Source organism: Perissodus microlepis, chromosome 4 (assembly GCF_051167445.1).
Source record: "Perissodus microlepis isolate ML-2025 ecotype Zambia chromosome 4, ASM5116744v1, whole genome shotgun sequence".
NCBI classification, from domain to species: domain Eukaryota; kingdom Metazoa; phylum Chordata; class Actinopteri; order Cichliformes; family Cichlidae; genus Perissodus; species Perissodus microlepis.
In genome coordinates this window covers 26414133-26429624 of record NC_140464.1, presented here as the reverse complement: position 1 = coordinate 26429624, position 15492 = coordinate 26414133, and the positions used below count along the sequence as shown (strand labels likewise).

The 15492-nt window shown below is 42.0% G+C and overlaps 1 protein-coding gene across 6 annotated transcripts in view; it reads right to left on the bottom strand.

Moving 5' to 3' along the window:
• The window catches only part of plppr2a (phospholipid phosphatase related 2a), a 75918-nt gene extending 62422 nt beyond the window's left edge, over positions 1 to 13496 (bottom strand). For 3 of the 6 annotated variants that reach the window (XR_014800118.1, XM_084926813.1, XM_084926811.1), the window contains exons 1-2: positions 13017 to 13487; positions 5294 to 5421 (exon numbers count right to left, since the gene is read on the bottom strand). Coding sequence is in view for 5 of the 6 variants with exons in the window: in XM_084926813.1 (XP_084782939.1) it covers positions 5294 to 5386 (93 nt within the window). In the remaining variant the exon portion in view is untranslated. Of the gene's footprint in view, positions 1 to 5293; positions 5422 to 13016 lie in introns of all 6 variants that reach the window. The other 3 variants (XM_084926809.1, XM_084926814.1, XM_084926812.1) reach the window with 3 other exon arrangements.
• Between the last annotated feature and the right edge of the window lie 1996 nt (positions 13497 to 15492).

The following is a 15492-nucleotide window of genomic DNA, read 5'->3' as shown; positions in this document are numbered from 1 at the left end:
TTGCTCAGGGTTGTACGCCCCATCCTGTAACCCTGAGATTTGAAAATCTCTGCTGCTTGTTCCTGATGATACGACAGGGCAACCTTAGAGGTCCCATGTCTGTGCGATGACAGGTTAGAGCTATACAATACTAAACTGATGGTTTCAATGTAATAGTTGATCTGCACATCCAACTCCCATATTATGACATCCAGAAGAACTCTGTTAAACCACAGTCTTTTGTTTGTTTGACAATATAAAAGCTGGACAGTCTGAAAAGTGAAAACAATGGGGAAGTGCCTTAAACATGATTTCTTCTTTGTTGCCATTAGGAAGCAGTAGGTGTAAAAGCAAAAAATATTTCTGGTATTAAAGAACTTTTACTTTGCCCATAGCAAGCCCTTTCTCAATGGTGTGTTAGTTAGCTAAATCCAATCTGAAAATGCTTTTTAAAGCTGCAAGTTTCTGTTCATTTATCAAAGGCCTCAGTATTTCTGTTTATCCATTTTTCTATGACTGGTTAGTGAGTAACTACTGCCCAACTAACCAGCCAAACAACTCCTGGCGGGAAACCTATTTGTGAAATATTAAGTGTAGTTTGCTCACACTGCTTCCTATGGGTCAGTAAGCAGATTAGGCACTGTAGCAATAATTGTGGTTACTCACCATGGCTAGTAATCATTATCATTCATTATTTTTGAAGTAATTAATTAAGAATTTATTTGTTGTCTTTTCTTTCTTTCTTTTTTTTCTTCAGTTTCAGACAGGAATTAAATTCACCATGAACTGGAATAAACTGGGATACAGGATGGCAGTAGTATCCTGTGAAGGTAAGCATGGCGAGCAGCAGTTGCCCAGTGACAACTAAGAATAAACATGAATTAAAACCTACCAAAGTAAGAGTGAGGTCTGTCCTTGCATTTCATATTACATTCTGTTTTCAAGAATTCTTCCTGTTTAAATTTATCCTTTCAGTCACAGTTGGCTGTTGTCTCTGGAAGCATGCTCGTACCTCTTGCTTGGCTAAGAGCCGTTGAAATCTGTAGTGTCTGTTGATTTCATTTGCATGTCCATGTCACATTACTAAATGCTATAGGCAGCTTGTAGTATCCAGAGAAGTAGCAACACAAACCCTTGACAATCACAGAATATGCAGTCATCTCCAAGAATCATCCCTCAATCACTGTTGCTTCACATTTGCAACATAAACTGCTAAAGCACCTCACAATCAATAATGTAATGTTATTTAAGGGAGTGTAGAGGCTCAATAGTTAACACTGTCAATTTACAGTGAGAAGCTCCAGGGTTGGGAACTTGAATGCATGGAAAACATCCAGGCAAAATTATGAATGTAACTTGGACTCTTTGAACTAACAATGGGTTTGTTATTGTAGCTGTGTCTTTGAATTTAAACCACACAGGCAGCTGTCATATTATATGGAAGTTTGGGCAAGAAAACTTTGTTAAGTTTTTTTTTCCTTGCTTGCTTAGAAGGCACCTTCTAATGCCATATTTTAGACGTAAGAGTTAGAAAACCACTGTTCTGCAAAAAAAACAACAACTTTGATGCCTCAAAAGAAATTCGACCCTTAAAAAGCAGTGGGAGAGAAAAAAAGCTCTGTGATGTTTTCTGTCTGCTTAGCAACAGTATCAGTAATGAGACAACCCAGTTTATACAGTGACTCAGTGCTGTGATTTCCAACTTGCATCAATATAAGTCTGTTGTAAGGGTATGTCTAACTGTAGAATGACTTGTAAACACTATTTATCTCTAGAGGCTGTGTACCTGCCCACAGCAAAGTATTTCTGCACCATTTATCAGGGATGAATGTTTTAGTAGATCATCCACTGCCATGTCATTCCCATTGCCATTTTACAGAAAGATCATCATCAAACGAAACACATCAATCTAGTCAAAAGAAAAAAAAATCCCCAAACTTCTTTTCCAAATAACAAAAGTCTGTTTGTAGCTTGACAACCACATATACATACATGCAGTTATTTTCTGTTTACTTTTTCAATATGCTTTAGACATAATGAAACTCAGTGAATCTAGGGGAAAAATTCTAAAACATTAAACAGACGGAAAATTAACAAAACAAGAAGGGTTTTTAGAAAACACATTCTCCTCCAAGGCCTGTGCCCTGTTTTGCAATTATAGACAAAGAAATTCATATCCATCCCAAAACTCAATTGGATCTTTCTTTACCCATGCTCAGTCATGGAGAAGACAAACAAACAGCTCTCATTCTGGCAGAAAAATAAATCTGGGCAAATTCAACTGGCTACAAGTAAAGTAAGAAAACTGTGAAGACAAATAGAGAATCAACAATCGAAAGACAAAAATAAAGAGAATTAAAAGAAAAAGCAGGCGCCATGTATTAGTAGCCTAAAATAGTATGTTTAACAGAGGTGGGAGGTAACGAACTGTACTTAGCTAGAATTTTCAGGTATCTGTACTTTACTTGAGTATTTATTTTTCTGACAACTTTTTACTTTTACTTCCTACATTTTTAAACAAATATCTCTACTTTCATTTTTAAAACAGGCTCATTACTTTCGGTTTGACACGTTTGAGGGGAGGGGAGAGCCCGTACTTTTTCACTTATACTCGAATAGAAGTTAACTCAGTACTTCAGCTTTTACTGGAGTATGTTTTAACACTAGTATCTGTACTTCTACTTAAGCACAGAATGTCTGAGTGAAGTAACTAGGAGTATAGAAAAGTACCAATTCAAAATTGCTTCCCCAAGACTGCTAGCTATGCTATGCTTCCTACATCAGTGACCAATCATTACTAACACGGTGAAAAGACCACATGATTAAATTGTCTTCATTAGTTTATTATATTTCAAGTTATGTTAAATGGTGCACATCTACAATATAGTATTTCACATGTGTGTCAAAGTGAGTCCTGTTTAATATTACAGTGTTAGCTTAATTAGCTAGCTTGCAGCAGTGGATTAATTCTGCTACCAATAGTTGCCATAAATGGGGAGCCAGTTATTCTTAAATACAGAATTAACAGTTCAAGAATTTAGATGGAGGCAGGACTTAGCAAACAATCAGTTTGCTGTCCCTCATTAGTGCTCCACCAGTATTGTAATTTTCAATGCAGTAATGAATTTGGCTAATATCTCATAACTTTGCAACTGTGCCATACAAGATTTAAATCATTCTATTGTTTAAACGTTGCTTAATTTGATAGATATAAATATAAAATAATAGCTTTAGAAGCCTTAAGCTTCTCTGCCATGCCAAAGAAACCCTTTTTTTTTCACTACTCTGCCTCTACAGGTAACAGCTGCTGACCTCCTTTCTTTCAACTCGATTACTTGCCAGGCTTCTCTATCACAGTGCAATCATACACATACAGACACACATAGATGAAGAGTTAGCAAGGGAATTGACTGAGACCTGAGGGCTGAGCACCAGTGTGTGGGAGGCATATGGCGGAGTGGCCTAATGGAGAGCTTTTAGAGTGTATTATAACCAAAGACACCAGTGTTTCATTGGTAGCCTGATGAAGGAGTTGGCTAGTGTAACGACATTATTCAGGTCCCCCTTTGAAACAGTTTGGTACAGTAGGTGCACAGCGCAAATTTGCTGAGCTGTTCAGATAAAGGGCAGCAAAAGGACACCAGGATCCCCCTTTATTTCTTACTCTTGCATCCACATATAAAACAATGAATGCACTAACAGCTGAAGAAAGGAAAACAACAGATCTCTAACACACCCATTGAGTCTATGAATGAACAACCTTTTCAAAAGTTGGACATTTCTGCATTGTAAATCCTTTTTTTGTTGATTTTATGAGATATTGAAATATTCTAACATACTGGGATTATGAGTTCACTTATTTCACACATAAAGTGATATTTCACTTTACATGCAGTGCATGTATAGAATGTGATAAAGTTTATTTTTTGAATTCAATTATAAGGAGCAAACCCTTTTGTGCTATTCTAATTTTCTGAGATGTACTAGTACTGTATTACACTGTCACATTGAATTGAAAATGTGCATCATGAGGGTGTGTTTAGATCTGACTGAGTTATGTCTGCAGGAAAGGATGAATTTTGACAGAAATCAGCAGGCAAAACAAGACATAACTTGTTTTTGGAAAAACAGCATCTGTCAGTCTTTTTCACCTCACATACTGTGTTTTGTCTCATGTCTGTTTTTGTGTTTTCTTCACTCTTCGACTCTGCCGTGTCCTCTAGAGAGGTGCATTTCATTTCAAAAACTTCACCTAGTTCAAAGTTTCCTTTAATGAGACCCATCTGCAGATAAAGTGCAAATTATATCCAGCACATACACTGTGCGCTGCACATGTATTGTCAACACTAAACAGAATCCTAATGTTTAAATCCAAAAGGATGCTGTGGTTGCACCTGGAAAGCAATGGTGCAAACAGCTTCTCTTATCTGTAACAGAACAATGCTTTAACTGCAAAGACTGCTCCCTAAAAAGCTGATGGTTGGCTTAGCTGAAGCCAATGAGCTTCTGGACCGCTAGCTTTGTCTAATTAGATTGCAGATCGTCTGATTACCTCACCAGTTTGTGCTTTTCACCACCTCAGTTTCAAATGGGTGAAAGCTCTGGGACTTCCACAGCCCTCTGAGTCATCTGTCTGACTGCTCTCACAAACAATGTAGACCACCCTTTCCACAAGGGATGTAGCGGTGTGTGTGTCCATGCATGTTAGCGTGTTTTTCTGAAAATTTTCAGCCTGCCACAGAAAATGACCTTTGGTGTGCCCAAACCTAAATCCTGCAGTACATCAGCTGAAAATCCACTATGTCTCTGCTGTGACATCCACAACTACCTCGATGAATCATGCAGTTCACAAATGTGCTGGAAAAAACCTCAGCATGCCACAGAACAACTGTAGCCACTTTACCAAGCCACCACTTCCCCTGGTGCTGGAACAGAGCAGAGCGCGTGACACAAAGTGAGAATGTCAGCAATTTGCTGAGCTGTCCCAAACTCCACTGTTGAGAGCCTGAAAAAATGTTACCGCTGAGGCTGAGACTGTAGGGATGTAAAGAGATGAAAGCGCTTAAAGCTGGGCGTTAAATAGTGAGTCACTTCTCAGGTCTGTCCTCGCTAACACGATGGGCAATCTCAGAGATAAACCTGGAGTCAGCATGAAATAGGAGATTTGGTCAAGCTTTTTGCATGATCTGCAAAGTGAGGTGAGGAGTTTTCTGGTGATTTCATCAGTTCTATTGAAAACCGTTTTCCTTCCTAGTGTAACACAGGATTAGCGCAGAAACTGCAAGCCATACATCAGCATGTCCATACTGCTTACCTCCACAAACAGAAAGCAGGGAACGATGGAGCTGCTGCTCTTCACGCCCGGCTTCTCCTCCACGGCCATCCCTCTCTTTGTTTCTTTGAACATCCCCCTGAACAGGCCCAACTTTCTGCCTCCTTATCCTGAAAGAGAGAGAGAGAGTAAGTCAGATGAGTGTGCTTGCCAGCCCTGAGGTCATGCCCAGAGTGCAAGATTAAGTAAAATCCATCCAGGACAAACGAGCTTTGGATAGATCTGAAGCTTTCTTTGATGTCTTTTTTTTTGCTGTTATTTCATATGCTTCTATTGTTATTTTGTTGCAAACTCTAAGAGCAGATTGTACCCAAAGCCCTAACATTAGTACACCTACTCTAATGAGCTCACCAGCCATGCTGTGAGCCATCATTTACATTCGATTTTTTAAATAAATGTATTAATTTGTCTTCCTTTTACTGACATTCTGTCACTGACTGTGAGTAAATATTATTTTGCATTATTGCAGTCTGAATTTAAAAAGGGAAAAGCGTGCCTGTCATACATTTCATTCATACTATTTGCACAAAATCTAAAGATTTAATATATATAAGAGTGAGAAACACACAAAGATTTTCTCAGAATAGGTCATTTTTGATGATTTTGCTCATTTGTCTAAGAAGTGCAGAGATATTTCTCCCATGTTAAATTATCTTCATTGGCTCCCTGTTAAATTTAGGATTGAATGTAAAATCTTTCCACACGTCCTGAATAATCATATCTTAAAGACCTTGTAGTACCTTATTATTCTAATAGAGCACTTGGCTCTCACACTTTAGGCTTAGTTGTGGTTCCTAGAGTTTTGAGAAGAGTTCCTTATCTCTCTGTCCTTGCGTTTTTCCCCTTATCTCTTTCCCCTCATGGGAGAGGACTGTCCGTCCCTTAGCCTGGTTCTGCTGTCTCTGTGTGTTTAAAGGGATTTCTTCCTTCCCTTTGTCATCAAACACTTGTTGGGGTTTTCTATCTAATATTGTTGAGTGTCTTCTATTTATGTCACCTGCAGATTTTTGCTGTTATAAACTGGAACTATATAAATAAAATTTAATTGAACCAACTGCACAACAGAGTGGTCTACACATGTCCCAGGAATTTTATGTAATAAAATCCCAGAAATACTGTTTCAAATGCATAGCTGGTACAATATTCGCATAAAGCCACAACAGCCCACCAAAGCTAGTTGTAGAGACAGACAACATTACCCAGACAATACAGTTTATTCAAGATCGCGATTTAATGAGTGTAAACAATTTAATTTCTGGGAAGAACATATAGTGTATTTGGATGTGTTTCTTTTGTTTGTAGAGACTGCAGAAATCATAGAGCTGTGAATAGTGTGAATAGTAGGTTTTGCCAGTTATTTCTGCTGCTTCCAGTCTTTGCAAAGCACTGGGTTGTAAGAAGGTTTTACACAATTGTTGAACTATTCCTTTTTTGGTTGGTTTTTTTTTTTCCATTCAGCAATCAATTGCAAGTAGTTGAGCAACCACTTTGGATTGCAAGTGGACAGAATCACAATCATAGCCAGCTTAGACTGACTGCAATTTGGGAACATTTGCAAATAACTGCCTTCTAATTTCTAACCACAGACAGATTGCCAACACTATGCAATTCTTCGGAGTCAACCTGTGCGATGAGGGCAACTAGTATGTGATCTGTCTCTTTGCAACAGGAAACTTGACTACACTAGCTGCAAATTGGTTGTATTTTTGTTATATTCCTATATAAACACAAGGCTGCAGAGCACCTATGTCATCTTGCAGTTAAATTGTTGTCCTGCAGCAACTACTTCACTCTTTGCAGAGGAATTTCTGAATTTCCGTTTCAGATCTATGAGCTTCTGGCTGGACTATATTTTCATTTCTGTTTAATTAGAATTAAACAGACTCTGTCTTGTTGCAGTTTTAGTGCAACAACATTGCAAGTTCACTGCAAACATTCACAATAATTTTAGTCATGCCATTGTCTGAAACCAGTTTTCCCCAGTGTCACTGTAACATATCCCACAATCTACAATCTATCTGTGTCTTTATTAGGGAAAATACAGTGACACACATTTCAAGAAAAATGAGGACAGAAGGGAAAAATCTTTGTGTAAAAAACACAAAAAGACAAGGATTGTGAGATTGTATGTGCCAGCAGCATGTACAGTCTGATTTCTGTTGTCACATCCAAAGTGAGTAGGAGTGCTCAGCTACAGTTAGTGTTGTCTTTCTGGTTTTATGACATTATCGTTTCTAAAAATTTCACAGGCTTGATATAGACCCTGAAATTTCCTGTTGTCAAGTTCACTTTAAACAGACATAGAATACACAGACAGTAGATGAGAGAAGACAAGCAGTAAGAAATAAAAGATTTTCTTCTTTGTTTTGTTTTTTTGCCCAGAAGTTATCAGATTGACCTCTATCCTGTTGGTGAGTAGTGTGTTAGGTACCGGACAGCTTTCCTCCTCCTAAATTCTTCTGCACTGGTGGAAAGAATAGGCCTGAGGGATGAATAAGGCATGAAGCCAAGCTCTTAGCAGCCCCCAGAACAACGCAATGTGCCAACCAAGACTGCTTTTAGAGACGGTTGGTTGTTTGGTTGTGTGTGTCTGTACAGCTGTGGGTATGTGATACTTGTCCAAAAAAAAAGTAACTGTCAGGGTGAACAAGCAGAAGCCCCAGGTAATGGAAACCAGCAGTGAGGAGGAGAAGAGACAGAAACAGAGATAGAGGGAAGAATCGTTCCTGTTACTTCTCCTCTGGAGGCTGATGGGAAGTGTTACTTTGTGTTTCATTTCCGTGGTGGGAGGCAGCACAATGAGACTCTTTCCTACAGTTTGGCCACCGGGTGGAAAAGTGAGTTGGCGGTAGCAGATTTCCTGTAGATGTAGTCCTGGGAGAAACTACTCAGGTGGCCAATGATGAGGCGGAGAAGCTTTTAATGATTAATATCTAATAAGTGGGACATCAAGAACGGGAATAATAAAAACCTGTCACGTTATAAGCAAACTTCTGAGCCATCCCATTTGATATCGCTATTATATTTTTTCTCAGAAGTGTTCTCCAAGTGCTGATTTGGGTGGCAGGTTTGCAGCCTAATTAGTATGGGAAAAATCTGTCCGCTGCTCAGCATGCAGCACAAAAACAGAGCCAGAGGCTGACATGGATCTTTTTAGTCTTACTGTCCTTGCATCAGGTCAAGAGCATTAATCAGTGCTGTGCAGGTTATTTGAAGAATCCACAGCCTTTTTGCACAAATTTCACAGCTTTAGATATTCTGACAGAAAAAAATAGTGCAGCAACATTAATTAGAATGTATGAATGTATGTAAAATGTATCAGATCATCCCAAGCCATGCAAAGCTAATGACTTACTATAATAATAATAATAATGGATTGGATTTATATAGCGCTTTTCAAGGCACCCAAAGCGCTTTACAATTCCACTATTCCACTATATTCACATTATCCATCCATCTGTTTTCTCAACCGCTTATTCAATTCAGTATCCAGTCAGGCTGAAGCTTATCCCAGCTGTCACAGGGTAAAAGAGGGGGAGGCCCTGGATAGATCTGTATTTACATCATTAATTGGAGATTATGTATCTGAATTTCAGGAGCGGGACCATGCCTCCAAACACGCTCCTTCCGGTTGCCATCTATATAGGTTCCCCCCAGTTCTGCAAACTGTTCATTCTCGTTTACGTGCCCCACCCTCCCTCCCTTCTTGTTCTCAATTCTTTAACTTCTTCACTTCTATTTAGTACATGGGGATCTGCCAGGCCAGTCTTGGCAGCCGGGGGTCAGTCCGCCAGGGCCTCCGCTCCTGGCCGCCACCCGGCACACAATGCACCCGACCCCTATGGCGCCTCCTGCGGGTGGTGGGCCTGCGGGAGGATGGGCCCATGTCTCCTCTTCGGGCTGTGCCCGGCCGGGCCCCATGGACTAAGGCCCGGTCACCAGACGCTCGCCCTCGGGCACCCTCCCCGGGCCTGGCTCCAGGGCGGGGCCCCGGTAACCCTATCCCGGGCAGGATAAACTGTTCCCTCGATGTTCTTTTCATAAGGGTCTTCTGAAGGGAGCTGGAGATCGACAGACGGATTGGGGCTGCAGCTGCAGTAATGCAGACGCTGCACCGGTCCGTCGTGGTGAAGAGGGAGCTGAGTGTAAAAGCGAAGCTCTCAATTTACCGGTTGATCTACGTCCCTACCCTCACCTATGGCCACGAGCTGTGGATAGTGACCGAAAGAACGAGATCGCGGATACAAGCGGCAGAAATGAGCTTCCTCCGAAGGGTGGCTGGCCTCTCCCTTAGAGATAGGGTGAGAAGTTTGGCCATCCGGGAGGGGCTCAGAGTAGAGCCGCTGCTGCTCCACATCGAAAGGAGCCAGCTGAGGTGGTTCGGGCATCTGACAAGGATGCTCCCCTGGGTACCTCCTGGGTGAGGTGTTCCAGGCATGTCCCACCGGGAGGAGGCCCCGGGGCAGACCCAGGACACGCTGCAGAGATTATATCTCTCGGCTGGCCTGGGAACGCCTTGGTGTTCCCCCGGATAAGCTGGAGGAGGTGGCTGGGGAGAGGGAGGTCTGGGCCTCTTTGCTTAGGCTGCTGCCCCCGCGACCCGGCCTCGGATAAAGCGGATGAAGATGGATGGATGGATGGATGGATCTGCCAGGCCCGGGATCCATCGCCAGTCCCCTTTGAGGCCTTCCCCAAACTGCAGCTCAATTCATGTCCAAGCGTTCACCTTTACCTACTAAAACGCTGTCAATCCTAAAATGAGGACGTGGGCCCAGCTAGTGAAATAGTTTTTTTTTAAGAACATTAATGCTGACTAATCAGAGCCTATCTCTGAAACTCCCCCTAGCAAGTGAAAGCTATAGCTGGGAAGGTCAATCCAAATATTGATAGTATAGACACCAATGCTGGTATCGGTGCCAAATCAATACTAGCTCAATAGGATCGATACTTAGCTTCTATCTTCTAAGTTCAGTATGTGAACCACTGAATAGTGTTAAATACATATATTTAAATTTGTAAATTGGTACCTCAAACATGCAGTATTGTCTAATGTCTCAGTCTTTTTCGTGTTGACTGTCATGTCTATTTTATTTAGTCTATAGCATATTTAAACAACAGGAACAAGAGCTTTAAAAGCAGCACCAGACTGAATTCTTTCCTGCTAACTCATGCTACATTACCAGATATACACTGCCCATGTCTTCTTTTGCACATTAACTGCCTCAGCTTACAGAGCTCTGGCTTCAGGCTGTTCAGTGTCTGCTTCAGGGGACTGTGAAGGGGAACACTCCACCACCTTGAAAGAGCTCTGTGTGCATTAAGATTGTGCAGTCTCTTGATCGGTCAGGCTAAGAGGTGGATATTTCCCTTTGGGAGACCAAAAGATTTTGAAGTTACTTTTGATGATTGCAAGCAGAAGTTTGATCCTCACAGTCCATGCAGTGTGTTAACTGAAAGCAGGGAAGTGATATAAACTCAAGTGTATCCTTTGATGAAATGGGAAAAGGGGGGAAAAGTTAAGTCAGAACACGTATTTAAGAATCTTTAGAATCAGTGGGCCAAAGGCTGATTCTGGATTAATAAATGTAATGTGCATTTGGCAGACTAACAGAGATGCTCCAATCATTGGCCAGCTAGTGGCCTCAGATACAAATGATTCTGTGAAGATTTCATGCAATTATGTAGCGACTTGAGATGCCTTGTGGTCAGAACTTGGTCAGCACTACTTGAAATAAAAAAGCTGGAGACAGCAGCATAGTAACATTACCACCACTGGCATTTTGAAGGTATAATTACAAAGAAATGCAGGCATGTTGTAGTATACTGGGCTCAGACTACACAATATTTTTGTCATGATAATCACCAAGTCAGATTAGGGCATTATAGAGACATAAAATCTTCTTTTGCTCCCCAAGCAATCATGCTTGACCCCTTAAAAGATGCCAGTGAGTAGGACTTGGCAATTTATGATGCAGGCTGTCTACTCCATTTTACAGTTCTTGAACTGATGTCCTGCGTGACTTGAATCGACCAAAATTGGGCTGGTATTGTGCAGTCTGAACCTGGCAACAGATAAACAGGATATACTGCAATTTATATCCTTTTTCTCCAGCAAAGTGGAGCCCTTTATATTGAGATTTGTTTGGAGAGAGAGGAAAAGAAGATCTTATACCCTGATGCAGTTTTGGAGAAAAAAAAAGTGTCAATGACTTCTTAGTTCTTAGATAACTGCAATCAGCAGGTCATACATAACTGATCCACCTCGAACTGCAATTACTTACGTTCTTGAAAAAGTGAGCCCGTGGCAGTCATTTAGAAATGCTGGTTAAAATCTGTGTCTGTATAGCAGAGTGAGTGCATGAAAGTGAGAAGCGGTCCAGCTGGTTGTTTAAAAGGTCCATGTGAAAAGGGGCCTAATCGAATAGTCTATCTATCAATTAGAGAAAATGAAATCAACCTGTCAACACAATGATGGTGAGAAACTCCCAAAACAGACCAGAGACAAAGAGACTTTGTTGCATAGCCACACACACCAGCAATACACCCATCGGAATATAAAACATGAGAGAACTGAAATCAAAATGGTGGAGATGAGAGAAGCAAAGGGAGCAGCAGAGGGGAAAGTTGAATTAACACTAGCAAGCACACACACACACACACACACGCCTGCACTTCAGGGGGAGCAGGACATTTGAATCGTCTGCTGCTCTGAGGACTCCCGTCAAAGAGTAGAGACCCAGGCAGCCATATGTCCTCTCTTTTGCCTCTGCAGTCCACCACCCTGCCCCAGGACATCCCTGTGCATGTAAGCACACACTTAGACACAACCTCTCTCTCTCTATTCCACACACACACAAAAGCTAATTGGGAAAAACAATCTGGATCATGCTCACTCCTGCTTTACCAAAGCATGCTCTTGCGTGTCTTTTTATGCAAAAATCCACATTTGTGCATCGGTAACATGAGAGGATGTGCAGCAGCAATGCAGTGTTAAAATACCAACTGTCAGTCACCCGTTCCTCTATTTCATGTCTGCACCACAGCCAAAGACATACACGAGCTGCAAACTAAATATCCAAGACTTTGTCAGCAGAGTATTACTCGGTATTTTGGACACTGTTTTGCCAGTGTCCAAAACATGCCAGAACATGCGATCAGAGCAAACTGTCGAATACCTCAGCTCGCTTTTGTGTGTGTTCAGTGTGTTGAGATTTATTTGTTTTTTGTCCTGCAATTGTCAAACCACTCACTTGCAAGTCAGATTGCATGCACAGTCCTACTCAGCACGCTTCTTCCACACATAGAGGCTATGTGTGAACAATGCACCTATCCTGACACCTGAGTTGAGTCACAAACAAACAGCAAACATCCCACTCCTTTGACTAAGGGGCAATCCCTTCCTACTATTAAAAGAACAAAGTAAAAGGGTGAGAGTAAAACCATAATAGGATTTACCCGGTGCTCGATAATTAGGGCTTCTGTTTGGGGAATACCACAGAGAGACACTCCCCCCACATTCACACGACTCTTAGAAGAAGCACGTAACAGCGGGTCTTTGACCGGTTTGGGTGCAGAAAATCCAACAGCGGCTACTCCGTTACAGCATCCCGGGCAGGCATGCTGTTCAAATCCTCCCGGCATGGGAGCGAGGAGAGGAAAGCCTCCCCGTCTGCCTCTTCATTCACCACTCCCCCTTCCTCCTTACCTTGGATCTGACGGTTGCCACGGCACCAGATTCCTAAGCGGTGGCCATGTCAGAAGAGATGATGAGGGGAAGTGGTGTGAAAATGTCCTTCCACCCAGGTGTCTGCCCCTTCTCTCTTTCTCCTCCTTCTCTTCCTCTTCTTCCTCTTCTCTCTCCTCTCCTCTCGCCTGCTCCACAGCAAAGCGTGAGAGAGCTGATGAAGGGGACGCCAGCAACAGCAGCAGAAGAAGCAGCAGCGTCAGTCTCTAAATCTTACACACAAATACACACGCACACACACAAACACACACACACGCTCACGCTCCTTTTAATTAGCTTGTTCCAACAACCAGCGATGACTAATAAATCAAGTGGCTGAAATCACCTCCTGTGCTCCGCTGATCCGATGAGGAGACACAGAGGAGAGGGAGAGAGTGCAAGCACATGTGTTCGAGGAAGTAAGAGTGTGTGTGAGAGAGAGACAGTGATCTAGAGCATGAGAGAGGGGGAGAGAGAGAGAGAGAAGGGAGAGAGGAAGGGAGGGCATGCATTATGTGTGTGAGCTCATTTGTATTCAAAGCTTGTTTTGCCTCTCCATCCCTCCCCTTCTCTCTCTCCCTCCATCCATCCATCTCTTCCTTTATCTAACTCCCTCCATCCATTCTCGGTTTCTCTTCTTGTCCCCTTTTACTGTTCTGTCCTTTGTGCATTCACGTAAAGGACACAAACTTGACCGGAACATCAGAGGAAAGAGGGGTCAAGGAATTCCACAGATTTAAAAAATGGGATGGAAGTGGAAAGGAAGGTTTCTCGTGTGTGTGTGTGTGTGTGTGTGTAGGTTTGTTTGTTTGTTTATAAGGTTTCACAGCTGCATGCCTCCAGCGAAGCACACTCTGGATGTGGGTTAATGATACATGGCTGGCTATTGATCTAGGTCAGAGCTGGTAGCAGAGAGGCAGGCTGGACACTAGTACGCGTTTACCCCAGAGGTGAATGAAAGTTTGCTGTTACGCAGAGAAAAAAATACAGAAATGCAATACAAGCTTGCCAAAATGTTTTTAGCAATCAGTATTTCATGTAGATCACAAAGAAACAGACATTAAAACAGCAAAACAAGCCTCTGACGGCACCTTCTTCTTAAAGCCCACCAGTTCTGAAGCAATGCTTCTCTGTAAAGGGTCAGGACAATGCCATACTGACAGCTGAAGACAGGAGCAGCAGTGGCAATGTAATGAAGAGAGTTGCAGAGAACTCTCATCGCTTTTGGATGAGACAGAAATATCTTAAAATTTCCCAAAATAAAAAACATATTGTTGTTATTAGCAGCAAATGAATGCCAAGAATTTTTTTTTCCAGAGCCATTTCTTTGGCATTCACTACTCAAATGCAACAAATATAATAAGCGTCATAGGCACCATAACACAAAAATACAAGCTTTCTTGTTGGTAGTGTCCAAAACAGCTGTTTCTGTATAATATGAATGAGAGAGCTGGTGGGTCTTCAAGAATAAAAATATGTTTTGGGGAATAAGCATAGCTGGTCCCCTTTAAGTCACTGGATGAGCATTAAAAATCTCAGATCTGATTACCTTTTGCTAGAAGCTTCAAAAGTCAGGTTTTTTCACTCTTTTGTCCACTTACTATAGACATTAATAGGATGTTGGTGCCTGCAGCTCAGAGACCCAGAGGTGCAAAAGGAATCAAGGTTGCTCTTGGTTGAGGTCTTAGGTCTTTTTGTTTGGTAGGCTCCTAGTGGCTTCCGCTATGCCCAGTCTTCATTAATATAGCATTACCTTTGGGGCATTAACAGCCCGCAGGCTTATTTTATGCACACAGCTCCTGACCTATTTTAGGAGTGACAATCCATCAAAAAAAGAGGCAAAGAACACCAGTAACCAAATGGTGATTTAGTTTCTCGTGCTGGTGAAACCGTTAGCATTGTAAGAAGTAAGAATAAAGGCCACAAATGGGCATGGACTAATCAAATAACCTTCCTGTTGTGCAATTATTTACTTACAAGTAGATGTGGAAATCAAATCTAACAGTTTGTGAAATTCATCACTATTCTCTGTCATTCTTTTCAAATTACCTCATCACTGGGTTTCACTTCCCCTCCTCCAGTGCTGAGTGCACTGTCCTGACTAGTAGGGGTCTCAGTGGGATTGTCATAGTGGTAGATGAGATATGGGCTGAGCATCTTAGAAATGAGAAATCTGCCTGTTATGGGGCCATTATGGTTTACAGCAGGTTGGATGCCTGTCCCATGGGTCTACTCTCCTCCCGCCCATATACCCTGCTCCGTTTCTCTTTGTCCAACCCCCTCTCTGACTGCTTTCACCCACGCCAAGCTTACAGTGGAAACCCCACAAACTATGTCCATGACTGATGGAGAGAGAAGTCTGAGAAGGTGAAGGATAGAGAAGGGCAAAAGAAAGAAGAGGAAAGGTCAAAAACGAAAGAGGTCCAGACCTCAAGGAGGTGTTTCCATGGAAACCATT